This window comes from Psammomys obesus, unplaced genomic scaffold, assembly GCF_907164565.1.
Source record: "Psammomys obesus unplaced genomic scaffold, mPsaObe1.curated_primary_1811, whole genome shotgun sequence".
Classification (NCBI taxonomy): Eukaryota; Metazoa; Chordata; class Mammalia; order Rodentia; family Muridae; genus Psammomys; species Psammomys obesus.
This window is the reverse complement of record NW_026596057.1, coordinates 9,865,630-9,885,676: the sequence shown is the minus strand read 5'-3', so window position 1 is coordinate 9,885,676 and position 20,047 is coordinate 9,865,630. Positions and strand designations below refer to the sequence as shown.

At 40.3% G+C, this 20,047-nt stretch overlaps 2 protein-coding genes across 2 annotated transcripts; one reads left to right on the top strand and one right to left on the bottom strand.

Moving 5' to 3' along the window:
* The first annotated feature begins 765 nt into the window (after positions 1 to 765).
* On the top strand, positions 766 to 6,018 carry Mrps14 (mitochondrial ribosomal protein S14). Its single transcript, XM_055624483.1, has 3 exons — positions 766 to 860; positions 2,719 to 2,877; positions 5,588 to 6,018. The coding sequence occupies exons 1-3, from the start codon at positions 816 to 818 to the stop codon at positions 5,768 to 5,770; spliced, it is 387 nt and encodes a 128-aa protein (XP_055480458.1). The 5' UTR covers positions 766 to 815; the 3' UTR covers positions 5,771 to 6,018.
* Positions 6,019 to 8,359: 2,341 nt separating this feature from the next.
* On the bottom strand, positions 8,360 to 19,758 carry Cacybp (calcyclin binding protein). The gene is made up of 7 exons (XM_055624385.1): positions 19,723 to 19,758; positions 19,371 to 19,631; positions 14,965 to 15,181; positions 13,138 to 13,234; positions 12,606 to 12,705; positions 10,453 to 10,550; positions 8,360 to 9,186 (listed from the first exon to the last, which is right to left on the bottom strand). Exons 1-7 carry the CDS (start codon positions 19,756 to 19,758, stop codon positions 9,030 to 9,032), a joined length of 966 nt encoding a protein of 321 aa, XP_055480360.1. The 3' UTR covers positions 8,360 to 9,029.
* Between the last annotated feature and the right edge of the window lie 289 nt (positions 19,759 to 20,047).

The following is a 20,047-nucleotide window of genomic DNA, read 5'->3' as shown; positions in this document are numbered from 1 at the left end:
GGAGTGTTAAAGAGTCTGAGGCAGGTGCCTGTCTGATGCTGGTGCTCTAGGACTTTTTAGATCTTAGTTTGATGGCAGGGACTCCTGTTGTCTTTTTCTGCAAGATGGTTTCAGTCAGACTCTCCCTAGTCCATTGGAAATGTTCAGTAAATCGGAACTCCTAAATAAAAGATTCTCCTTCCTCCCGGGAGGTTCCTATGTAAATAGCCCAGTGGGCTGGTCCTCACTGTATCTATCAACAAATACAAGCTAGGAAGATGACAGGAAAGGGCGCTGTATTCGACTGGAAACAGCATGTTTTAAATCAAACACACACACACACACACACACACACAAACTACCACTACCATCACCACCCAACATACACATACACTCAGTGACAAAAAGTAAAAGGTACACAACCTTAATACAGATACAATGTATATTAAAACCCTAGACACGCACACAGAATTTCTATCAGAGCCACTACCATCATCATTACAGCAGAAATGTGACATGTGCCAGTTCTGCAGGATGAGTGACAGACTTTGGCAAGTTTCCACCTGGTGGCGCCAACTCGCCAAATACTGCAGCGGGTTGGGCGGGAACAGAGGAGGTGCGGGTAAGAGGAGAGCGCGCAGCCTCACTGCCTCACTTCGGCCAAAGTGGGTGGTCTGTGAAATCCCGCGAGAGCGCAAATCCCGGCCCTAGCCCCGCCCCCCACCTAGGCTACGTTCTGTCCTGGGCGGGCCGACCTCTGAGGTACAGGCCCCGCCCCTCACGCATCCGTTTCCGCTGCTGTAACGCGGTGGTGGTTGGCTGGCGAGGCAGCCAACATGGCGGCGTCTGTGCTGGGCTCGCTGCTGCGGACCTTCCGGCAGGTCAGGCCGTTGCCTTTCTCGCCAGCGCACCTCTTACCCTGAATTCCGAGTCCTGTGTGTCCCCCGTAACCCTGTCACCTGTAATGCTCACGGAGGACCAATCCCAGGGCTCCTTCCATCAGCTTTCTTATTCCGGGCTAGGTTAGGAGAGGCCTGAGCGGTGAACGAGGATTTGGTGGTCAGGTGTGGAGCCGAGATTGGAAAGCTGCGAGGTTGACTCCGGTTGATAAGGAACTGCGAGTAAATGGAGAAGAAAAGGGGGTCGGAGGACTGAGGTCTAAGGGGATCCGACTGCACGGAACCTGAAGGGAAGCTGTCAGCCAGTGGTGGATTGGAAGCAGGTGGTGACAGAATTTCGAACAGGGAGCAGGCCATTCCGCTAAAGCTGAAGAGTTAGAGGAAAGGCAGAGAGTTGGCTGTAGAGTCGGGGAGTGGCAGTGATGGGGACAGAAACTGGAAAAAGTAGCAAAGGAAGTTGGAGAAGCCCTCAGGAGTTTTGCTGTGAAGGGTGTCAACCAGAGGGAGACCTGGGTGGTTTTTACTTTTCTATGATAGAAGCAACGTCATCCGTATATTAGAGAGAAAGAGCCATTAGAAATGGGGGACACTGATGAGGGAGGACAGGGGAGAATCGCTGGAGCTCTGCCTTTTTGCAGGCAAGAAGTGATACAGGGTCTTGTGTATGAAGTTTGATTTTAGGTTAGGTCACGTGGAGCAGTTTTGTCCAATAGAAATGTAATGCAAACCACAGGATGGTTTATTTCTTTTTCTTGTATTTAATTGAAGTTAACAAGTAGGTGCAGTTAATTTTGATAGGTATATTTTAGCCAGGTTTATCCGTATTCTAACAAATCAAGATTAGATAATTTATGAGACCTTTACATTCTTATGTTGGAAGCAGGTTTTCAAAGTCTTTACTTGTATCTTACACTTGAAACATCACAGTTGGGATGCTTAATGTTTTGCATCATACAGTGAAAAATGCAGTTGTACCGAAAACAAAGTCGCCTGATGTTTGAAATTGTATAGTGAATTAATACCAAGAACTGCGTCCCCGGTTGTACTGCTTACATTTCCAGTGACTCCTAGCTATATCCATAGTTAGTGGCCACTGTAATGGACAGGGGTGACTTATAACCAGAGTGGGGTGTAAGTGTACAAATACTGCTGAGCCAATGGGTATGGTAGTCTGGGGAGGTAGGGAGATCTCTTCAGATTGCTTCTAATTTTATAACTAAGGGACACTGAAGTCAACAACGTGGGGGTGTAGGAGCAGGTAACAATGATTTAAGAAAGAGGAACACTGCAGATTGTCATCTGATGTCCATAAGAATTGTAGTGTGCCCTGTTACTAAATCTTGGGCTGGCGAGATGGCTCAGTGGGTAAAATACCTGCCACCAATCCTGTCTAGTTCAATCCTAAGGCCCTGTGTGGTAGAGAACATTCTCTACCACACAAAAGTCGTCCTCTGACCTCCACACAAATGCCTGTACACACACACATACACACAAACTGATTCACTAAAGTTATCCTTAAAGTTGCCTCTGACCACACACATGCCTGTATACACACACACACACTGATTCACTAAAGTTGCTTCTGACCACACACATGCCTGTACACACACACACACACACACACACACACACACACGCACACACTGATTCACTAAAGTTGTCCTCTGACCACATACATGCCCATCCATAGATATAAGCACACACATAATATAATTAATTTCTTTTCATTGCTGAAAGTCATAAGCAGGGACTGAAAGTAGTTTATAAAATTGAAAAAAAAAAAAAAAAAAAAAAAAAAAAACACTTGCAGCACCCATGGTCCTTGTCTCTGTTTTTTTAGGTGGTTCCTCCATCAGCGTCAGGTCAAGTTCGAGGTTACTATGTAGACTGGAAAATGTTGCGTGACGTGAAGAGACGAAAAATGGCTTACGAATATGCAGATGAGAGGCTCCGGATCAATTCGCTCAGAAAGAATACTATTTTGCCAAAAGACCTTCAGGTTAGCCAGTTGATCCCTTTATTTATTTTTTCTTTCTTCCATAAAAATCATGGACTTCAGGTTCTTTGATGCTATTTTATTGCACCTTAGTATAATTTCTGAAGAATAAGATCAAATATTCAAGTCAACATAAATAGACTTAAATCTGATTTTGGTAAATTTAGGATAAAGGACAATTATTCATTTACTCCTTTGTAGTTCTTAACCTATTTCTTTAGACAGTCCCTAGAAAGTACTAGTGAGTGGTGACCACACAGAAACAGAAGTATTTTGACCTTTGCCCCAAGGTCTCTCTAACTTCATCCTGGTTTTGGAACCCTCAAGGCATTTGGAGTTACTGCTCTTTTGTGGGCTATGTGCCAAGCACGTGGCCTTCCTCAGGACCTGCTCTCTGAAATTCCTTTGCCCCTGCAGGGTTAAGTGGTCTTCCATATAGCCTTCCTTTCTTATCATGTACTTCTGGTTAAATAAAAGGGTGTCAACCCTGCTTAGCTCATGAGGCACAAGGTTTTACACTGAAGTGGTGACAGAATACCTATAGGCTCATAGGAAATTAAAACCCAAGCTACTTATATTCCTGAAAATTCATATAAAAAACAAGTTGGCAGAATGACTTTTTTCATTTTATTATGTATACAATGCTCTGCCCGCATGTACACCTGCACACCAGAAGAGGTACCAGATTACAGATGGTTGTGAGCCACCGTGTGGGTGCTGGAAATTGAACTCAGGACCTCTGGAAGAGCGAGCAGTGCTCTTAACCTCTGAGCCGTCATTCTAACCCCGATTTTTGTTTTTCAAAACAGGTTTTCTCTGTGTAGCTCTGGCTGGTCTGGAATTCAATATGTGGACCTCAAACTCGGAGCTGTATGCCTCTGCTTCCCAAGTGCTAGGATTCAAGTGTGTATCACCACTGCCTGGCTGTTATGTGTTCATTTAAATCTCATCTGGTTTAAGCTAAATGAGCAGAAAACTGAGTTCCCAGGACCATTCTGTTGTGGCTTTTACTACAATTGGGGTTATTATATTACAACCACTTAATATAAGAGAACCTTGAGCAACTCATCTAAAGACACTGTTGATCATGAAAGCAGAGTAGAAAGGTGGCTGCAAAGAGCTGGGAGTCCGTAGGGGTCAAAAGGCACATAGTTGGGTTTACAAGGTAAAGTGCTATGCTAAAATATTGTGTAGTAGTCATAGTTGGTACTATATTCTTCACCTGAAATTTGCAAAGAGTAGATAGTATGTGCCAGTATATAATAATTATATACAAATTTTAATTTCTAATTAAGCCAGAGTTATAAAGAACACTCCACACACACACCGGAAGAAATGCCACTAGTATTAGTACCAGTAATAGCAGCATAGAAACTGAGTTATCTAAATTGATGAGGGCTGTCTAGTGCTTCAAAGTTAAATTTATATCTAGTTTCAGCAGGCTTTCTAATATGCTCTTTGGGACCTAAGTGCTTTCTTTTCTGCTTTCATTTTCCTTGTGCCAGTGTCATTTGTAACTGACATTTTTTGAAGACAAGGACGAGGTATGCATAGACAAGTCTGCACATTCTTCTATAGCACGTAATATTTGTTCACTGACCTCATCGTGTTGTCTTACATAATTCTCCACATAGTTCAAAATGTCAACAAATGTATGAGCGTTTGGACATCAGGACGGTTGACTACTCTATTAGTGATTTCTTTTAGGTATCATTGCAGTTTTTGTTCTATTAAATGTTAATGTACTTTTTGTTTCTATCACAGGGTCAGTGGTGTGTGACAGCACATCTAGCAAAGTGTTATACGTATACATATTATTATACCTTTTTTTTTGTAAGAGTAAGTTTTTATTGGTAACTTGAGCCTAATCTGCCATACTTTCTCCCCTCAGCCACTTACCAGTTTCATAGACATTACTTGTACGAGATTCATGGACATTGTAAATTTCTTTCTCATGTAAACTTTGGGTACCCTTCTTTATTTCTACAGTAGTCAGAATCTTCATCTTAAGACTTTGAGGCTCTTGGTGATCCAACTTTTTAATTGTCTCAAGCCATGGTCTTTCCTACTGTATTATCAGTTCAGAGGTTTAAAACGTTTGTACTTCAAAAATTACGTGTCTCTATGGGGACAATAAATGCATTCCCGTATTTTTTCTAAATTAACCTAAACATGGATGTATGAAGCAGCACTATTCACAGTAGCTCAAAACAGGAAGCTACAAGATACATAAAAGGACTTCTAGCATACTCAATGAACTGGGCAGATTAATGACACCTGCAACAGTGTAGGTGGCCTAACTAACATATTGTAGAATAAAAGACCAAATGAATAGAGAGAGAAAATATTATATGGGCATACAACATACAATTTGCAACAGGAAAAATGTATTTTTATGTTATTAATGAACATGTTAGCTGTGAGAAGGGAGGCACAGATCAACCCTTGGGTGCTGATATTACTTTCTAATTCAGTGTTGGCTACATAGTATATGTTGTTTGTAAAAATATACTGAACTTTGTCATTATGGTTTGCAGATTATGTTTTAATCTTTAAAATCATACTGGGGAAAAAAATGAAGTATTTCTTCTATTTCTTCTTTTTGTTTCTTTTCAAAGGTTAAGGCTTACTACCAGTGTTCTTTGGCTAAGGGTCTAGCCCATTTATCCTTTCCTTTAGGCACCGAGTTATGATCTATTATGATTTCCCCTAGGAAATGGCTGGTGAAGAAATCGCTGCCCTTCCACGGGATAGCTGCCCTGTTCGAATCAGAAATCGGTGTGTTATAACATCCCGCCCACGTGGTGTTAAGCGTCGCTGGAGGCTTAGTCGCATCGTCTTCCGCCACTTAGCTGACCATGGGCTACTGTCTGGAGTCCAACGAGCAATATGGTAAATCAGTTTAAGATTTACCCTGCTCCAGGGAAGCCAGTCCTGTCAAAAGAGACTTTAAAGACCAAATCCTGGTTTTTATAAAGGTCTGGTATGTTTAGTCTGTTTGGCCCCAAGTTAAATTACTTTTAGATTTTAAATGAAGAAACATGGTTATTTCTGTCATTGAGTTGTCTTTTCTTTAACTTTAGAATAGGCATATTACTCCCAAACATGGTTATGAGTGGAATAAAAATAATTTGTTAAAATACAGTGTTTTCTTTGAAGTTTGATGTTTCGTAGCCAAATATATTTTTTAAAGAGTGATTTCACAAAACACTTGAGAAGACGTTCCATTCAGTCGACAAGTTGCTTTTCTATGATGTGCTACTCCTGGGCTAGCTTAGCTTCCCTGGTCTCTTCAAGATAATGTCTTAATTCAGAGTAAACATGTTCATATACTAACAACAAAAATAGAAACAAATCATTCTTTATTCCTGTGAACTTTGAAATTTGTATGTATTTGGTGCTTCCGTCCACTCTGCTCATTCTTACTCATGATCATTGTCTTATCACCAGTGGAAAGTCCCTGGATATCTATGTCCTATAAGATTATTTACTATATCCTTGCTTACTGGCATAAGAGTATATTTAGCTCACATATTTCCACCTGTCTTTAGGGATCCTTGGCTTTTTAGTAGGAAATGATGTGTAGAGACTACAAGATACGCCAAGGTTAACTCATAGCTACTAAATTGTCATTGCCTTGCTACAAATTATTTTGTTTCAAGATTTGTTCTTTATTATGTTCATGTGCATGCATGGGGTGGTTGTGAGTGCTTGGGGGGCCAGGGGTGTCAGATACCACTAAAACTGGAGTTATCGTGAGGCCCCTGGGATGGTGTGGGGAACCGAACTGGGGTTCTCTGAGTAGTACACATGGAGCCATCTCACCAACTCTTGAATTGTGTTTTGATTAGAAGTGGTACCTTTATATTCATTTTATATTTGTGTATCTTACATAAAAATCTTAACTCTTGGGGGCTGGAGGGATGATGTCTCAGCAGAGCGCTCACTGCTCTTCCAGGAGACCAGAGTTCAGTTCCTAGCACCCATGTAATTCAACTCCCTGGGGAAGTAAAACACCTCTGGCAATCACAACATGTAAATACCCACACATGTGCACATAATCCAAAAATAATAAAAACAACCTTTACAAATAACAACTAAATGTCACCAACTTGTTTACAATATATTAAAATTGCAGTATATTACTATCAATCGTGGTACAGAATTTAGAATCCATTTATTGGGCAAATGTTAATAGTCTAAAGAGACTTGAAAAACTTGTACTAAACTCAGCATGCATACTATTGCTTAAATAGTTCTCTCCAAAATGCATACTGAACTTTAATGCCTAGTATTTAGAGGTGGGACTTTTAGGAAGTAGGGCCAGTTTCACCTTCATGAGTGAGACCAAGGTGCTGGGTGCTCCTGGGAGACTTTCATCCCCTTTGCATCCTCTGTCAAAGCAAGCTCTTATTAACCACCAAATGGATTGGCCGTTTGATTTGGAATTGCCCAGAATGGCAAGAAAGGTTTCTATTTATTTCTGTAAATTACAAAGCAGAAATGAACAAAGTGAGTTAGGTTTTTTCTTCAATTTTAGTGTTTTTTCAATCATGTTAAAGTTTCAGTGATTCTAAGGTCAATATTGTCTTTCAGTTGTGATGTAGCACAATAGTAGTTAGTGTTAGTAGTTAGTGTTAATAAGTGTTCTTTGTATACATTCGGGTTTTTTGTTGTATGCGTTTATTTTTCATAACCTACACATGAAATTAAATATATTCTTATGTAAGATCCAGTGGAGTTTTCCCAACATAAAATAGGGTGGTATGGCTTTTCTTAGTTATTCTAGAACAGGGTAAGCATGTTTTTGTATTTCCCTTGTTTTTTGTTTTGGTGAGCCAACTACTTTTGTTAGGCTTACTTACTGGAGCATGGGCAACTTACTAGCGGCTACACCATTGAAGAAAATGTCACCTCCCCTAACTCCTATGTGTTTTTTTCTATGAACTATTTATAAGAAATCTCTCAGTATGTCATCAGTTTTAGGTTGTGTGTAGTGTTTTGCCATGTATTTTCATTTTATATTTTTAATCGAGACTTCCCCCCCTCTTAGGTTATAATGGAATTCCATCTCTTCTAGTACTTACATACTCTTATGTTTACATCCTTGATTCTGTATATGTTGAAAGTGACTATTTTGTTATATTGATAACATGAATGATTCATCTTCCCTACCAGATACCACTCTTACTATAGTCTACATCTTATAATATGCAATGTTTCACCCTTCTGTTTATTTCATGTTACAATAACAGTTCTAGAGCCATTATACTTCTAGCCATCCATTCTGTATGTTAATTTCAAGTTCCAACTTTTACTTAATTCTTGTAGTTGAGGTGAGGTGATCTGCTAGCTTTTTCTTGTGGATATCTACTTGCTTTCTTTATGGTGGTGAGCCTAGCCTTTACCAGCTATCGCTCCAGCTTTCTTACTGCAGAAACAAAGCCTAACTTTCATATACTTCAAAACAGATGGCAAACTCCTCTATCTTTTAAGTAAAACTCCAACTTTATTGAACAAAGGAATAGATGGATTTTCAAGTTTTTCTCATCATGGTTCTTTATAAGCCATCTGATCCACGGCAGTATTTACCAACACGAGATGTTTGTCTATTTCTATCATTTGTATTTTGTTTAAACTTTATATTCATAAATATACTTAAGTCAATTAGTAGTACATGGTGATACATGGCACACACATCGCTTAAGCTGGTAATAACGGATAACAGCTCTATAGTAACTTGCAAGTTTGTATACAAATTTGAATTTTATGCAAAAACTTTGGTTTTCTTTTATATTACTAGGAGCTAATGTCAGTTACAAGTAGGCAAATACTTGTTTTCTACCTTCCAGCCAGAACAAAAATATGTAACATTTTCATTATGTAAGGTTTTTTTTTTTTTTACATTTCAGAAAGAATGTCACAACCTTTTCTTAAACAAAATGACTGGGGTGCTAATGAATAAGCGTATTATTTAAATCAAATAATAAGCATATTATTTAAATCAAATCCTCCAGTAAGAAAAGGAGAATTTGCTGTCTTTACTTAGAAGACTGTGTAAAGTTATCTGTCAAATTTTATGTGCAGTTCAACAACATTCCCTTACTGGAAACATGAGCATTCAACATCACAGTTCCCATAAGGACTTAAAAGTCTCAAAATTCTGTGTCTTCTCTGGCTTGCTTCTCTCTGGATTCCACCCATGCTTTATTAATGGTTCGCTTCATGTCATCATCCCCATCTTCATAAATTTTCTTTAGAACATTCATTAAACCCTCACTAGGATCTGCTTCAGTGTCATAGGAAGGCTTTCTGTGAAAAAGAAAACAAAGGAAAATTTGAAGCATGGAAAAATACTCTTAGATTGTAAGTGGTACGAAGCTGAGTAGAGAGAAGAGATACTAGACCATACAAAAAAATAGTATGCCTAGGTTCATCCCGATAAAGCTGCAAATCTACATGAACATGGTACACAGAAGAGAGAACCAACTGACAAGGACTGATCATGAGGCAGTGAGATTTCAAGAGCAAAGAGGCAAATGTGAGTAATTACTTTTCTAACTTGTTCATTTTCAAAAGCTTGTTTCTTCACATTTCAAAACCTACAAAACCCTGTAAACATGTGTTATGGTATGGATATATAATGAAACTATTAAGTTCTAATTAGAAAAAAAAAATCACTACCCTTGAGATTCATGGACCTGGGCCTACCTAAGGTTAAGTGGTATGCAGTCTTTAATTAAGCAATTCTAGTGTCCAAACACTGCCAATCAGCTTTACATTTTTATTTTTGAACTAGGTCTTATTATTTAAACTCAGGCTTAAATCAAGTCCCAAGTAGTCAAATGTGCCTAACTCTAGCCTACTACTTCCCAAATGCTGGCTACCACAGGAGAAATAAGAAAAAGTGCGTAATGACTGAGTGCAGGATACCACTAACTACAGGAGAAAACTTATAACTGATGACAGTCATCTGGTAAGATTTTTAAAAAAAAGTAAAACTAGATATGGTAGTAAATGCATATAATCTCACTTGTTGGGAGACAAAGTTTTATGCTACCTAATAGGACTCAAAAATAAATAATTTTTAGAAAGAGTATCCCTGTTACACAAAACCAATGTGAATCCAACTATACCTCAGAGACATCTAAGGAATCAACTGACTTTTGTAGCTGAGCTCTTCTAGAATTCCTAGAGCCAAATTATTTGAGAACAAGCCATAGAGATCTACTGATGCACCACTATGCCCAGCAATAAAAACCATGCTAAAGAACAAGCTATATAATAACAATCTTAAACTGGCCCTTGCTCTCTTCAAATAGGCTGTAACAGGCTAGGCATAGTAGTGCTCGTCTTTAATACCAGCACTTAGGAAGCAGAGGCAGGTAGATCTCCATGAGTTCAAAGCCAGTCTGGCAAGTTCCAGAACAACTAGAACTACCTAATAGAGGCCCCCTGTCTCCAAGAGGGTGGCCCAAGACCTTAGGAGATAAACAATTTGCTTTACAGCTATTATCCATAAAAGTGAAACCATAACCTCAGCTAAAAATAGTAAAAATTAAAGGAAAGTAAACTCACTCTTTCTCTTTGCATTCTTTTTCCACCTGAGTTAAGTAGTCCCATCGTGTGTTTTCTGCTTTCTTTCTACATAGGATAATAACTGTATCAGTCTTGACCTAGAAGAGAAAGAGACAATGGAGCTTATGACAGAAATAAGCATGAATATTTAGAGAACAGTAATTACCCAATCAAGTGCCTAGTACACTGATACTCATTCCTGGTGCTAGCAATCCTTTTATCAATTGGATCAACCTAAGGATGGGGATATGGCTCACTTGGTGCCTGATTCTGTAAAGCCCTGGGCTGATGCCTACTATCACATAAAACAGGGCATTTTGGCACAGTTTTCTAACCTCAGCACTTCAAAGACAGAGGTAGGATTATTAAGAGTTAAAGGTCATCTTTAGCTACTTAGTGGGATGGAGTACTGCCTGGGCTACCTGATACCCTATTTCAAGACCCTTGGGCTGCTTCAGAGGGTAGAGCACTGTGCATGTGTCTTGGTTGGTTTTGCCTGTGTTTTTGTCAACTTGACACAAGCAAGAATATCTGGGAAGAGGAACCTCAACTGAGAAAGTGCCTCCACCACATTGCTTGTGAACAAGTCTATAGGGCATTTTCTTGATTAATAGTTGACAGGGGAGGCCCAAGCCACTGAGGGTAGTATGCTCTCGGGACAGGTGACCTTGGGTTACATAAGAAAGAAGGCCAAGCAAATCCCAGAGAACGAGCCAGTGTGCTTATTCTATGGCCTTTACTTCTGTTCCTACCTTGAATTCCATTCATGATGGACTATGATATGGACATGTTACTTTTAGTATTGGTGTTTTATCACAGTAATAAAAACTTAACTAGGACAACATGTCATGGAGATGTCCAGAACCCAATTAAAAAGCTAGACATGGTCATACACTACTGTGACCAAAAAACAGTATAGGACTGAGATGGAGAAAGGAGAAGCCAAAGCTTATGGGCTGGCTTGCCTGCTACATACACTGGAGAACCAACAAGAGACTGTCCCAGACGAGGTGGAAGGCAAGGACTGACCTGAGGCTGCCTTCTGATCACCACAGTATGTATATCCAAGTGCACGCTCATGTACGTACTTACACACACACACACACACACACACACACACACACACACACACACAGACTGAGACTTAAAAAGACACTGTTAATGGGAAGTGTGGGAAGAACTTGATTGGAAGAGCCTCTCTGGGATAAAATGTGTACCAAATAACATCTAAGATGTGAAAGAAGGGCACTGCAGACAGCTGGCTTAGCAAAAGGAAGAGTTTGCAAACAATCGTGTGTTGTTGAAAGGACTGGCTGAATCTCAGTGACTTAAGAAAAAGGAGAGGGTCACGTGTCTGAAGGGAGAGCAAGGAAGGGAAATAGCTTTCAACTCAACACTGATCAAGCTAACTCCTAAATGCCTTGATTACTCCTTTGACTCTGAGATAAACAAATGAAGGATCTGAAGTGAGACCCTGGCTTTTATTACTTAACAGATTGCTTTTATTACTACTTTTAAGCAATACCTAACAAGAAAAATGACATGTCTATACATCTGATATATTAAATACTACTTTCTTAAATTGGAAAGAATGATTGTATGAATTTGTAAAAAATATGAGCATCAGTTTTTTTAAAAATGAAAATATTTGTATCCTTACAACTTCAACAATAAAGCTAAGTACTCAAAGAGATCCTCACAAATTTACATATAGTGCACCTAATATGTTTTATTAATGTTAGTATTTCCTATCTATCAGTATACCATTCTAATTACTGCTGTACAAATGGACAAAGTGAGGCAAAGAAACACCAGTGGCCACAACTACTGGGTATTAAGGTGACGTTAGTTTTTTAGAATAATAATACCCTACAATGAATTGGCAAACTTTCTTCAAAGGACGAAATGTAAACTATTTATTAAATATATTTATTTAGTAAATATATTTCATGGGCTAAGTGATCTACTCTGCCACTGTCATGCAGAAGTATATACCAAAAGTACTTAAGAACAGCTACTCCAAAAACAAACTACTTACAGACCAGGCAGAAGACTACACTTTACAGGTACCTGATACAGCAGTTAATTTTTAGTTCATCTCCAGCCTAAAGAATTTAATAAGGCTCTTATAATAATAATAAAAAAATACTCACTTTTTTTGAACTGTTTTCCACAGAGATGGGTTTCAAAAGATTGTTCACAATCATGGAGTAATTCTTGCCATTGAGATTTTTTACCAAAAGATCAAATGACCTACAACACAACAGAGAGTGCATTGTATTTCTGGTTTTATGTCAGACACTCTATAGTTCTTGAAACAGTAAATAACCTGCTTTATTTTAGTGCAGTGGTTCTCAACCTTCCTAATGGCTATAAACCTTTAATATAGTTCCTCATGTTGTAGTGACCCCTGATCATAAAATTATTTTTTTTGCTGCTTCATAACTGTAATTTTGCTACTGTTATAAATTATAATGTAAACATGATATTCAGGATAGCTGATATATAACCCCTGTGAAAGGATCATTCAATCCCAGCGGTGTCACAACCCACAGGTTGAAAATAACTGGATTAATGTGTAGCTTTGGTTAACTTCAAATTTAAGCAGAATTCTGGAAGCTATACAGAAGACAAGAGTCCCACGATAAGGCAAGGATCGCTGTACTTCCAGTAACAAGAACTCACCTCTCTGTGAAGTGTACCTGCACATTCTCAGTGGGAACCTGATGAACTCCAGTTAAGGTAATGTAGATTTTCACAAACTTATCAGACTGGTCCCATCCTAGCAAAACCAAAAAGAAGATGGAACAGGAGTGTTTGAAACTGTCTACAGAAAAGCAAGAATATATGGCTTCTCATAAAACCCAGTTACAGGAGTTAAAACACGGCCCAGCAGTTAAGAGCACTGTTCTCTCAGAGAATCAGAGTTCAAAGTCCAGCACTACCATGGCAGCTAATAAGCACCTGTACCTCTAGTCCTAGGATATCAGGCACTTTCTTGTGGACTCAGAGGCATGCAGGTGGTGCACAAACATACACGCAAATAAAGTTTAGAAAAGGATTCAGTAACAGAGACATAGAAAAAAATTAAAGGTTAGAAAATTCTCAAGATAGGGGGCTGGAGTGATAGCCCATAGCCTAAGAGTACTGGCTGCTCTTCCAGAAGACCCTGGTTTGATTTCCAGCACCCACATGGCAGCTCCCAACTGTCTGTAACTCCAATTCCAAGGGATGTGACAGTCCCCCCAACTCTCTCACATACACACACAAGCAAAATACCAGTGCACATAAAAAAATAAAAAGGAATTATTAAAAAAATCCTCAAGATGGAGAGGCTAAAGTCTCAAATAGTATTTCTAAAAACAGTACTATTGCTGAAACTAGGCATCCAGTAAGTGGGAGAATGTAAACTCAAATTCAGTTTCCAAATGCAAGGCCTGTGATGTTATTTGTTAAACTAAAACTACAATTGTTAAATGTTTTTTTCAAAAAAAATTATCTTCTCTATTAGGGTCTGAACCTTTAGCCTTGTAAATACCAGAACCCCTCTACCACAAAGTTTCATTTCAGCACTAATTTTTCTTTTCTATTTTAAGAAAGGGCTTAAACTGCCAAAGCTAGCCTCAAAACTTGCAATCTTTCTACCATAGCCTCCCAACCAGCTAAAATTGTAGGCATGTGTCAGTATGCCCAGCAAATACATGAAGATTAGCTTATTTGTAAAATAATTTTACCCTGTATCTAAAACTTGACAGATCTTGCCATGGTGGCGCACACTTAATAACTCCCAGCACTTGAGATGGAATCAGGGGAATCTGGATCTCAAAGTCATCATCAGTTACACAGTGAGTTCAAGGCCAGCCTGGGCTACATATTCAGACCCTGTCTCTGGGAAATTAATAATTTTCCATTAAGCTGAATAGCTAAACATTCAATACTGCCTAATTCTATAACCATTTCTACTTCTCTAAGCAGTCTTTAAAACCAAACAAAATCAGCCCTTTCAAGATAAAGTAGAATGTAAGTTTAAGATTCCAGTTCCTAAGCACAGCATGGTGAAACACAATTAGGCTCCCGGTCACCTGGGAGGCGTAAGTGAGAGGACCTTTTGAGCCCAAATTGACTTCAAAAAACAGCCTGGACAATATACCAAGATGCATGGCCTCAAAGTAAAACAGTGAGCCTGGGACACACAAGGCAGGAGGGTCTCAGAGTTCAAAGCCAGATTGGGCTACAAGCCAACTGTCTCACATACAATAAAGCAAAGCCTAGACAGACAGACAAAAGATCGTAATTCTTCATCATAAATCTGTTAATTTGGCCTCCCAGTGTAGTATCTAATGCAATTTTTGGTATATATTGTAACACACTAAAATAGTATCTACCCCACACTAAATGTTAACATTAAAAAGAAAAAAACACAAACTTAAAAAAAAAGTATATAACATGAATATGTTACAGAGTGGTTATTTCTGCTTGGCAGAACACTAGATATAGTGGAACGGGCCATACCATAATTACTGATTTTCACAGTGTACCCTGTTGTAAGAGGAGCAACCACAGCAGCTGGCTTTTCACTGTCACGTTCTTGTTTCTTCTGTGACTTCTGCTGCATCTTGTTCTTTATTTCCATCTCAATCTTAGACTTTTCACTTGTGAGAGTATCTCGTACTCTTTTCCTACTGGACTTTTCCAACAATACTTTGACCTCTTCTAGGTCTTTCTGCAACTGTGTCAAAGCAGAGAGGTAAGTCAGAATAAAGAAGGCCTGCTACCAATTCAACTTACTGAAATAAGAGCTAAAAAGTTAAGTTTTAATTTAAGAGTTGCAAACTTAATCATTTTTTCTTGCTCACTGAACTGTAAATAACTCACACTTCCTTTTTGTTAAAGGAAAACAATCTTAAATCAAAAGTAATTAAGTCTATATTTTCCAGTGTGGTAGGCTGCTACCTGCCTTTCTTCTAGAACAATTAAAAGGAATCTTGGGAGACGTAAAAGTACAAAAAAAGAAAAAAACTGTTCAGATGTCCTTGTATCATCAAATACTAGAAACGTTTAAATATTATAGTAAAAGAGATGAGAATCCATCTGACTGGGAAGCACTGAGGCTTCCTTACGGGGGTAACAAGGCTACACTTTCAGTTCTCACTGATTCTCCTATCTCAGAGTCTGAATTTTCAATAGTCAGTCAGCAAGATGGGTCAGTGGCTAAAGGTGCTTGCTGCCAAGCCTAATGGCCTGAGTTCAATTCCCAGGATCCAGGTGAGAGGATTATCGATATCTGGAATAAATACCTGATCTCCACATGTGCCATGGTAAATAAATGGTAAAAATATTCTGCTTCTAAGAAAAAGTCTGTTCTGCAGTTGGGTCGATCTGTAGAATCTGAAACCACAGAAAGGAAACCTGGATATCTAATCCCATATGAACACACTCTTGGAAACTGGTCTTTACACATCTGTTGTTTTCTTGTCTTGCCAATATATCAGGTAATCCCTCTGTTTTCTGCAAACAATGTGGAACTTCATTAAAGACAAAGCTAGAAAATCAATGGGCTGGGGCTGGAGAGATGACTCAGTCGTTAAAACCCATGCTGTTCTACTAAAGCACCCACACCAGGTACAACTACAAATCTTTGTGATTCTTTCTACCTCCAAGGTATCGGATGTTCTCATCTGGCCTCCATGTCTCTTGCGTACAAGTGCTATCTATAGGCATAACAAAACTCAATGGGCTTAAATATTTCTCCCACTGGTCCTCTTACCTTCTGCCTTGGTAACATAACCATAAATACAGTCACCTTACTTTATAACTTCATACTCAATAAAAGGCTTAATGCTAAAAATCCTTAAATGCTCCATTTACAACTGACATTACAGAAAACCACAATCAAAATGCAGAGTTGTGGAGACCAGTCCCGATGGATATATCTGCAACATAACTCCCTCACATAAGGTATGTAAGGCGCAGGTATCTGTGGAAACGGGAATGGTTGAGAGTCTAAGAGACACAGGTTCAGGGAGCCTATTGTGAGAGATGACCCCTAGTAAGAGCAGAAGCTCCATCCACCCAAAAAAAATCTCACCCAAATACCAGCATGACTGCCTGAACACAAGCTGAACAAGGACAATAATAGACATGCTAAGGTGGACAAGGAAAACAGAAAGGACTACAGACAAATAAGAAAGGGTGAGAGCATGAGAAAGTCTCCCCAAGAAAGAGTACACCAATTGGTTAGCCAGAAAAAGGTCAGATGTGAAAACTTACCTACAAAAAAACATCACATAGACTTCAGCAGGTGTGTATCAATTAATGAAAGAGAAAGAAAAAGCAAGAGGAGAGCAAGAGAATGCCAATAGGAGGGCTTTGAAGGAAGGGGGAAATGATGCGATTTATTAAAAGAAATTTTTAAATCTTTTAAACGGATATTAAGTAATAAAAAGGAGTTAGGCAGCTTTCATTTTACAATAGCTCATTACTCTGTGACCTTTATGGTCTTTTTTTTTTTTTTGTATTTACTAACGGTTTATACAAACCACAACAGTGAAGTGCTTGTACACAATCTCAAGAAAAATTGGTCCAAAACTGCACACTTATCTTTTGAACATAGAAACATGGTATTTCATTCAAAGTGTTTCAGTGGTTTCAAATTCACATGGATTCTAATATCAACATAATAAGAATATTAAAACGTAAAGCAAGTACTTATTCCCAGAATACAGACTTAATGGACAAAAAGGAGAAAGGAACTATAACAGATACAGAAGAAAGGAAATATAACAAATCTAAGAGGTTTTGCTTTTGACTGAAATGGGAATCCTAGCTGATTCATGGGAGAATCCCCAGGCCCTCTTTATGGCCAGTTTTAGCGCTGAAGTATTTTAGTAAGGTGTCAAGTGAAGCAACTTACACAAGAAGCACTGCTCAGTTTTTGAATTTGCAGCCCTGAAATGAAAGATGGCGCAGCTTCCTATCTGCTTCATCTTGTAATTTTTCTTGCCTTCTAGGCGTGCATTTGTTTTCTGTATGTAAACTTGCATCTCCCTCTGAATCTGTTTTCTAGTTATTCAAGAGGTGCTTTAAAAACCAGTGTGCTTGGCCTGGTGGCCCGTGCCTTTGGTTCTACTTCTCTGGAGGTAGAGGCAGGTGGAGCTCTAGTCCAGACCACGGCTACTTAGTGAGACCTAGCCCCCTACACCAAACTGCTCAAAATGAAGGACCCAACTTTTTCCTGAAAAGACATGGAACTGGACACCAGGTACACACACAAATGGATGTAGCACATCTAGGAAAATGCACAACAAATCCATAAGGTGGTACTACACACTTACTTGGATGGGATGATACGAACAACAAAACCACACCCACAGAAATAACAACTATTACTGAGTATGTGGAGAAATAGTGCCTTTTATCTGAAGACTTCCCTTATTATCTGGCACATGGACTATAAAAACATGCCCACAAACCAAAACTTGTTTACAGGGAAACACAACCGTCCATATGGAGAAATAAGCATGTGCCAACAAATGAGTATGCATTTTATCTGTACAATGGGACATTATTCAACTATAAAAAGTTATGGTACACTGATATGTCACGGATGAACTAGAAAAATGTAAGGCACCAATCCAGCTAGATGAAGCACCTACTGGGTTTCTACTTGAGACGAAAATATCCTGCAACTAGGTAACAGTGATAGCTGAACAACAGGAAAACTGAATTGTGCACCTTAATATGATTGTATAAGGTGAGTTTTATCTCAAAGGAAACATGTGCCCCTATATCTCCAAACCTCAAGTTAACAAAGTTCCTTCCTTTGGAGAGGACCAATACTGAACTAACGACCAGTACACACAACTGCTAAGCCACCCCAGACTCTCCATGTGAGCACATGATGCTGGAGGCTACTTACTTGTGGCAAGATACCCAGATTAATACTTTAAAATAACTTCCTAGATTTTCTGCGTTTAAAGCTTTTCAAAGTGAGGAGAAATTTCCCGAAAAGCAAATCTTAATAGATAACCAATGCTTCTGTGAACACAATATGTCAACCACATAAAACCTACACGGGCCAGAAAACGAGCGATCAATTATCATTTCTGTTTTGTAGGTGAATAACAAAACTTGATGATCCAAAAGAGTCAAGTCGGGCTGGAGAGATGGCTCAGCAGTTAAGAGCATTGTCTGCTCTTCCAGAGGTCCTGAGTTCAATTCCCAGCAAGCACCTGGTGGGCTGACAACCACCTATAATGGGATCTGATGCTCTCTTGAGCAGGCATACATTCAAATAAAGTGCTCAAATATATAAAATAAATCTTAAAAAAAGTAAAGTCATCCACGTTCATTGCTTACAGATCTAAAAACAGACGCCACGCAATTTCCTACCATTACCTACAACTAAATTTACAGTTATTTTTAAAAAATGCTTTTATCCCTAAAGATTGGGTATGTAACGCAATGGTAGAGCGGTCGCTTGCCTGGCATGTGTAGGGCCTGCAGGCCGGCCCCTGGCGCTGCTGAAACTAAAACCGTAAGCTGTCCAAGGCGTTCAGAAATAGCCCGGAGGATGTATTACAACCCTAAGGAATGAATGCGGTGCCCAAAGCAGCATGGCTGGTTGGGGCATAGGGATTTCTCCCAGTTGCCCCAGGCCCGGTGCTAACAGCTTTTGCAATGAGCTTTAATTTAACCAAGGTTCCTGCTCCCTGGCCGGCAACCGGGTGCCGTGAGGGCAAACGAGAGGGGACAACCACCCACGAGCCGCGCCAAAGGCTGGGCTCCTGACACACCTCCGACCCCCCAACCGCGGCCGGGCGGCGCAGGGCCCAGGCAGGTGGCGGCGCGGAGGCCGGTACCCGGGAAAAGGCGCGGCCGCTGGGCGCCGCGGGCCGGTGGGCCGGGGCCAGCCTTACCTCCTCCAGAGTGGAAGCCATGGTGTGGCGGGTCAGGCCCAAGGCCGGAGCTGCAGCGGTGCACCGGAGAAGACAGGAGAAACCGAACACGCCACCCGCGAACGTCGCAGCGCCGGCAGCGGGCGACACGAACTCGGCGCGAGTCGAAAGCCCGCCCTCCGCACCAGACGCCTCTGGAACCTTCGCGAGGCTCCGCCGCCGGCGAGGAGGCCCCGCCCAGCTCCGCCCCGCCAAGCCTAGTCCCGCCCCCGGTCGGGTTGCCTAGCAACGCTCAACTCTCGAGAGAGATTAAAAGCTCAAGAAGCGTCCTGCCTCTTCTTTCCGCCCCACAGCTGAGACGTCACTACGGTACGGCGTAGTCTCCCTGCGCAGTCGCAGCTCGGAGCATCGGCCTGCCCCAGCACAGGAACTAACGCGCAGCGGTCTGGGGACCCGATGGGACGTGGTTAGAGAAGGGCAGCTTCCGCCGCTGGGACGCTAGGCTAGCCAGGCCGCCATCTTGTCGTCAGCTATTGGGAGGGATTGGGAGATAACAAAGGAACGCCCCCAAAGAAACACAGTTAAGGCCAAAAAGATCGCATTTGTTAAGGAAGGTTCCTGAAGACAACACTGGTTTTTAAGTGGGTATTGAGATTCTGGAGACGTCCCGCGCCTAACATCTTGGATGTGGCCCCACG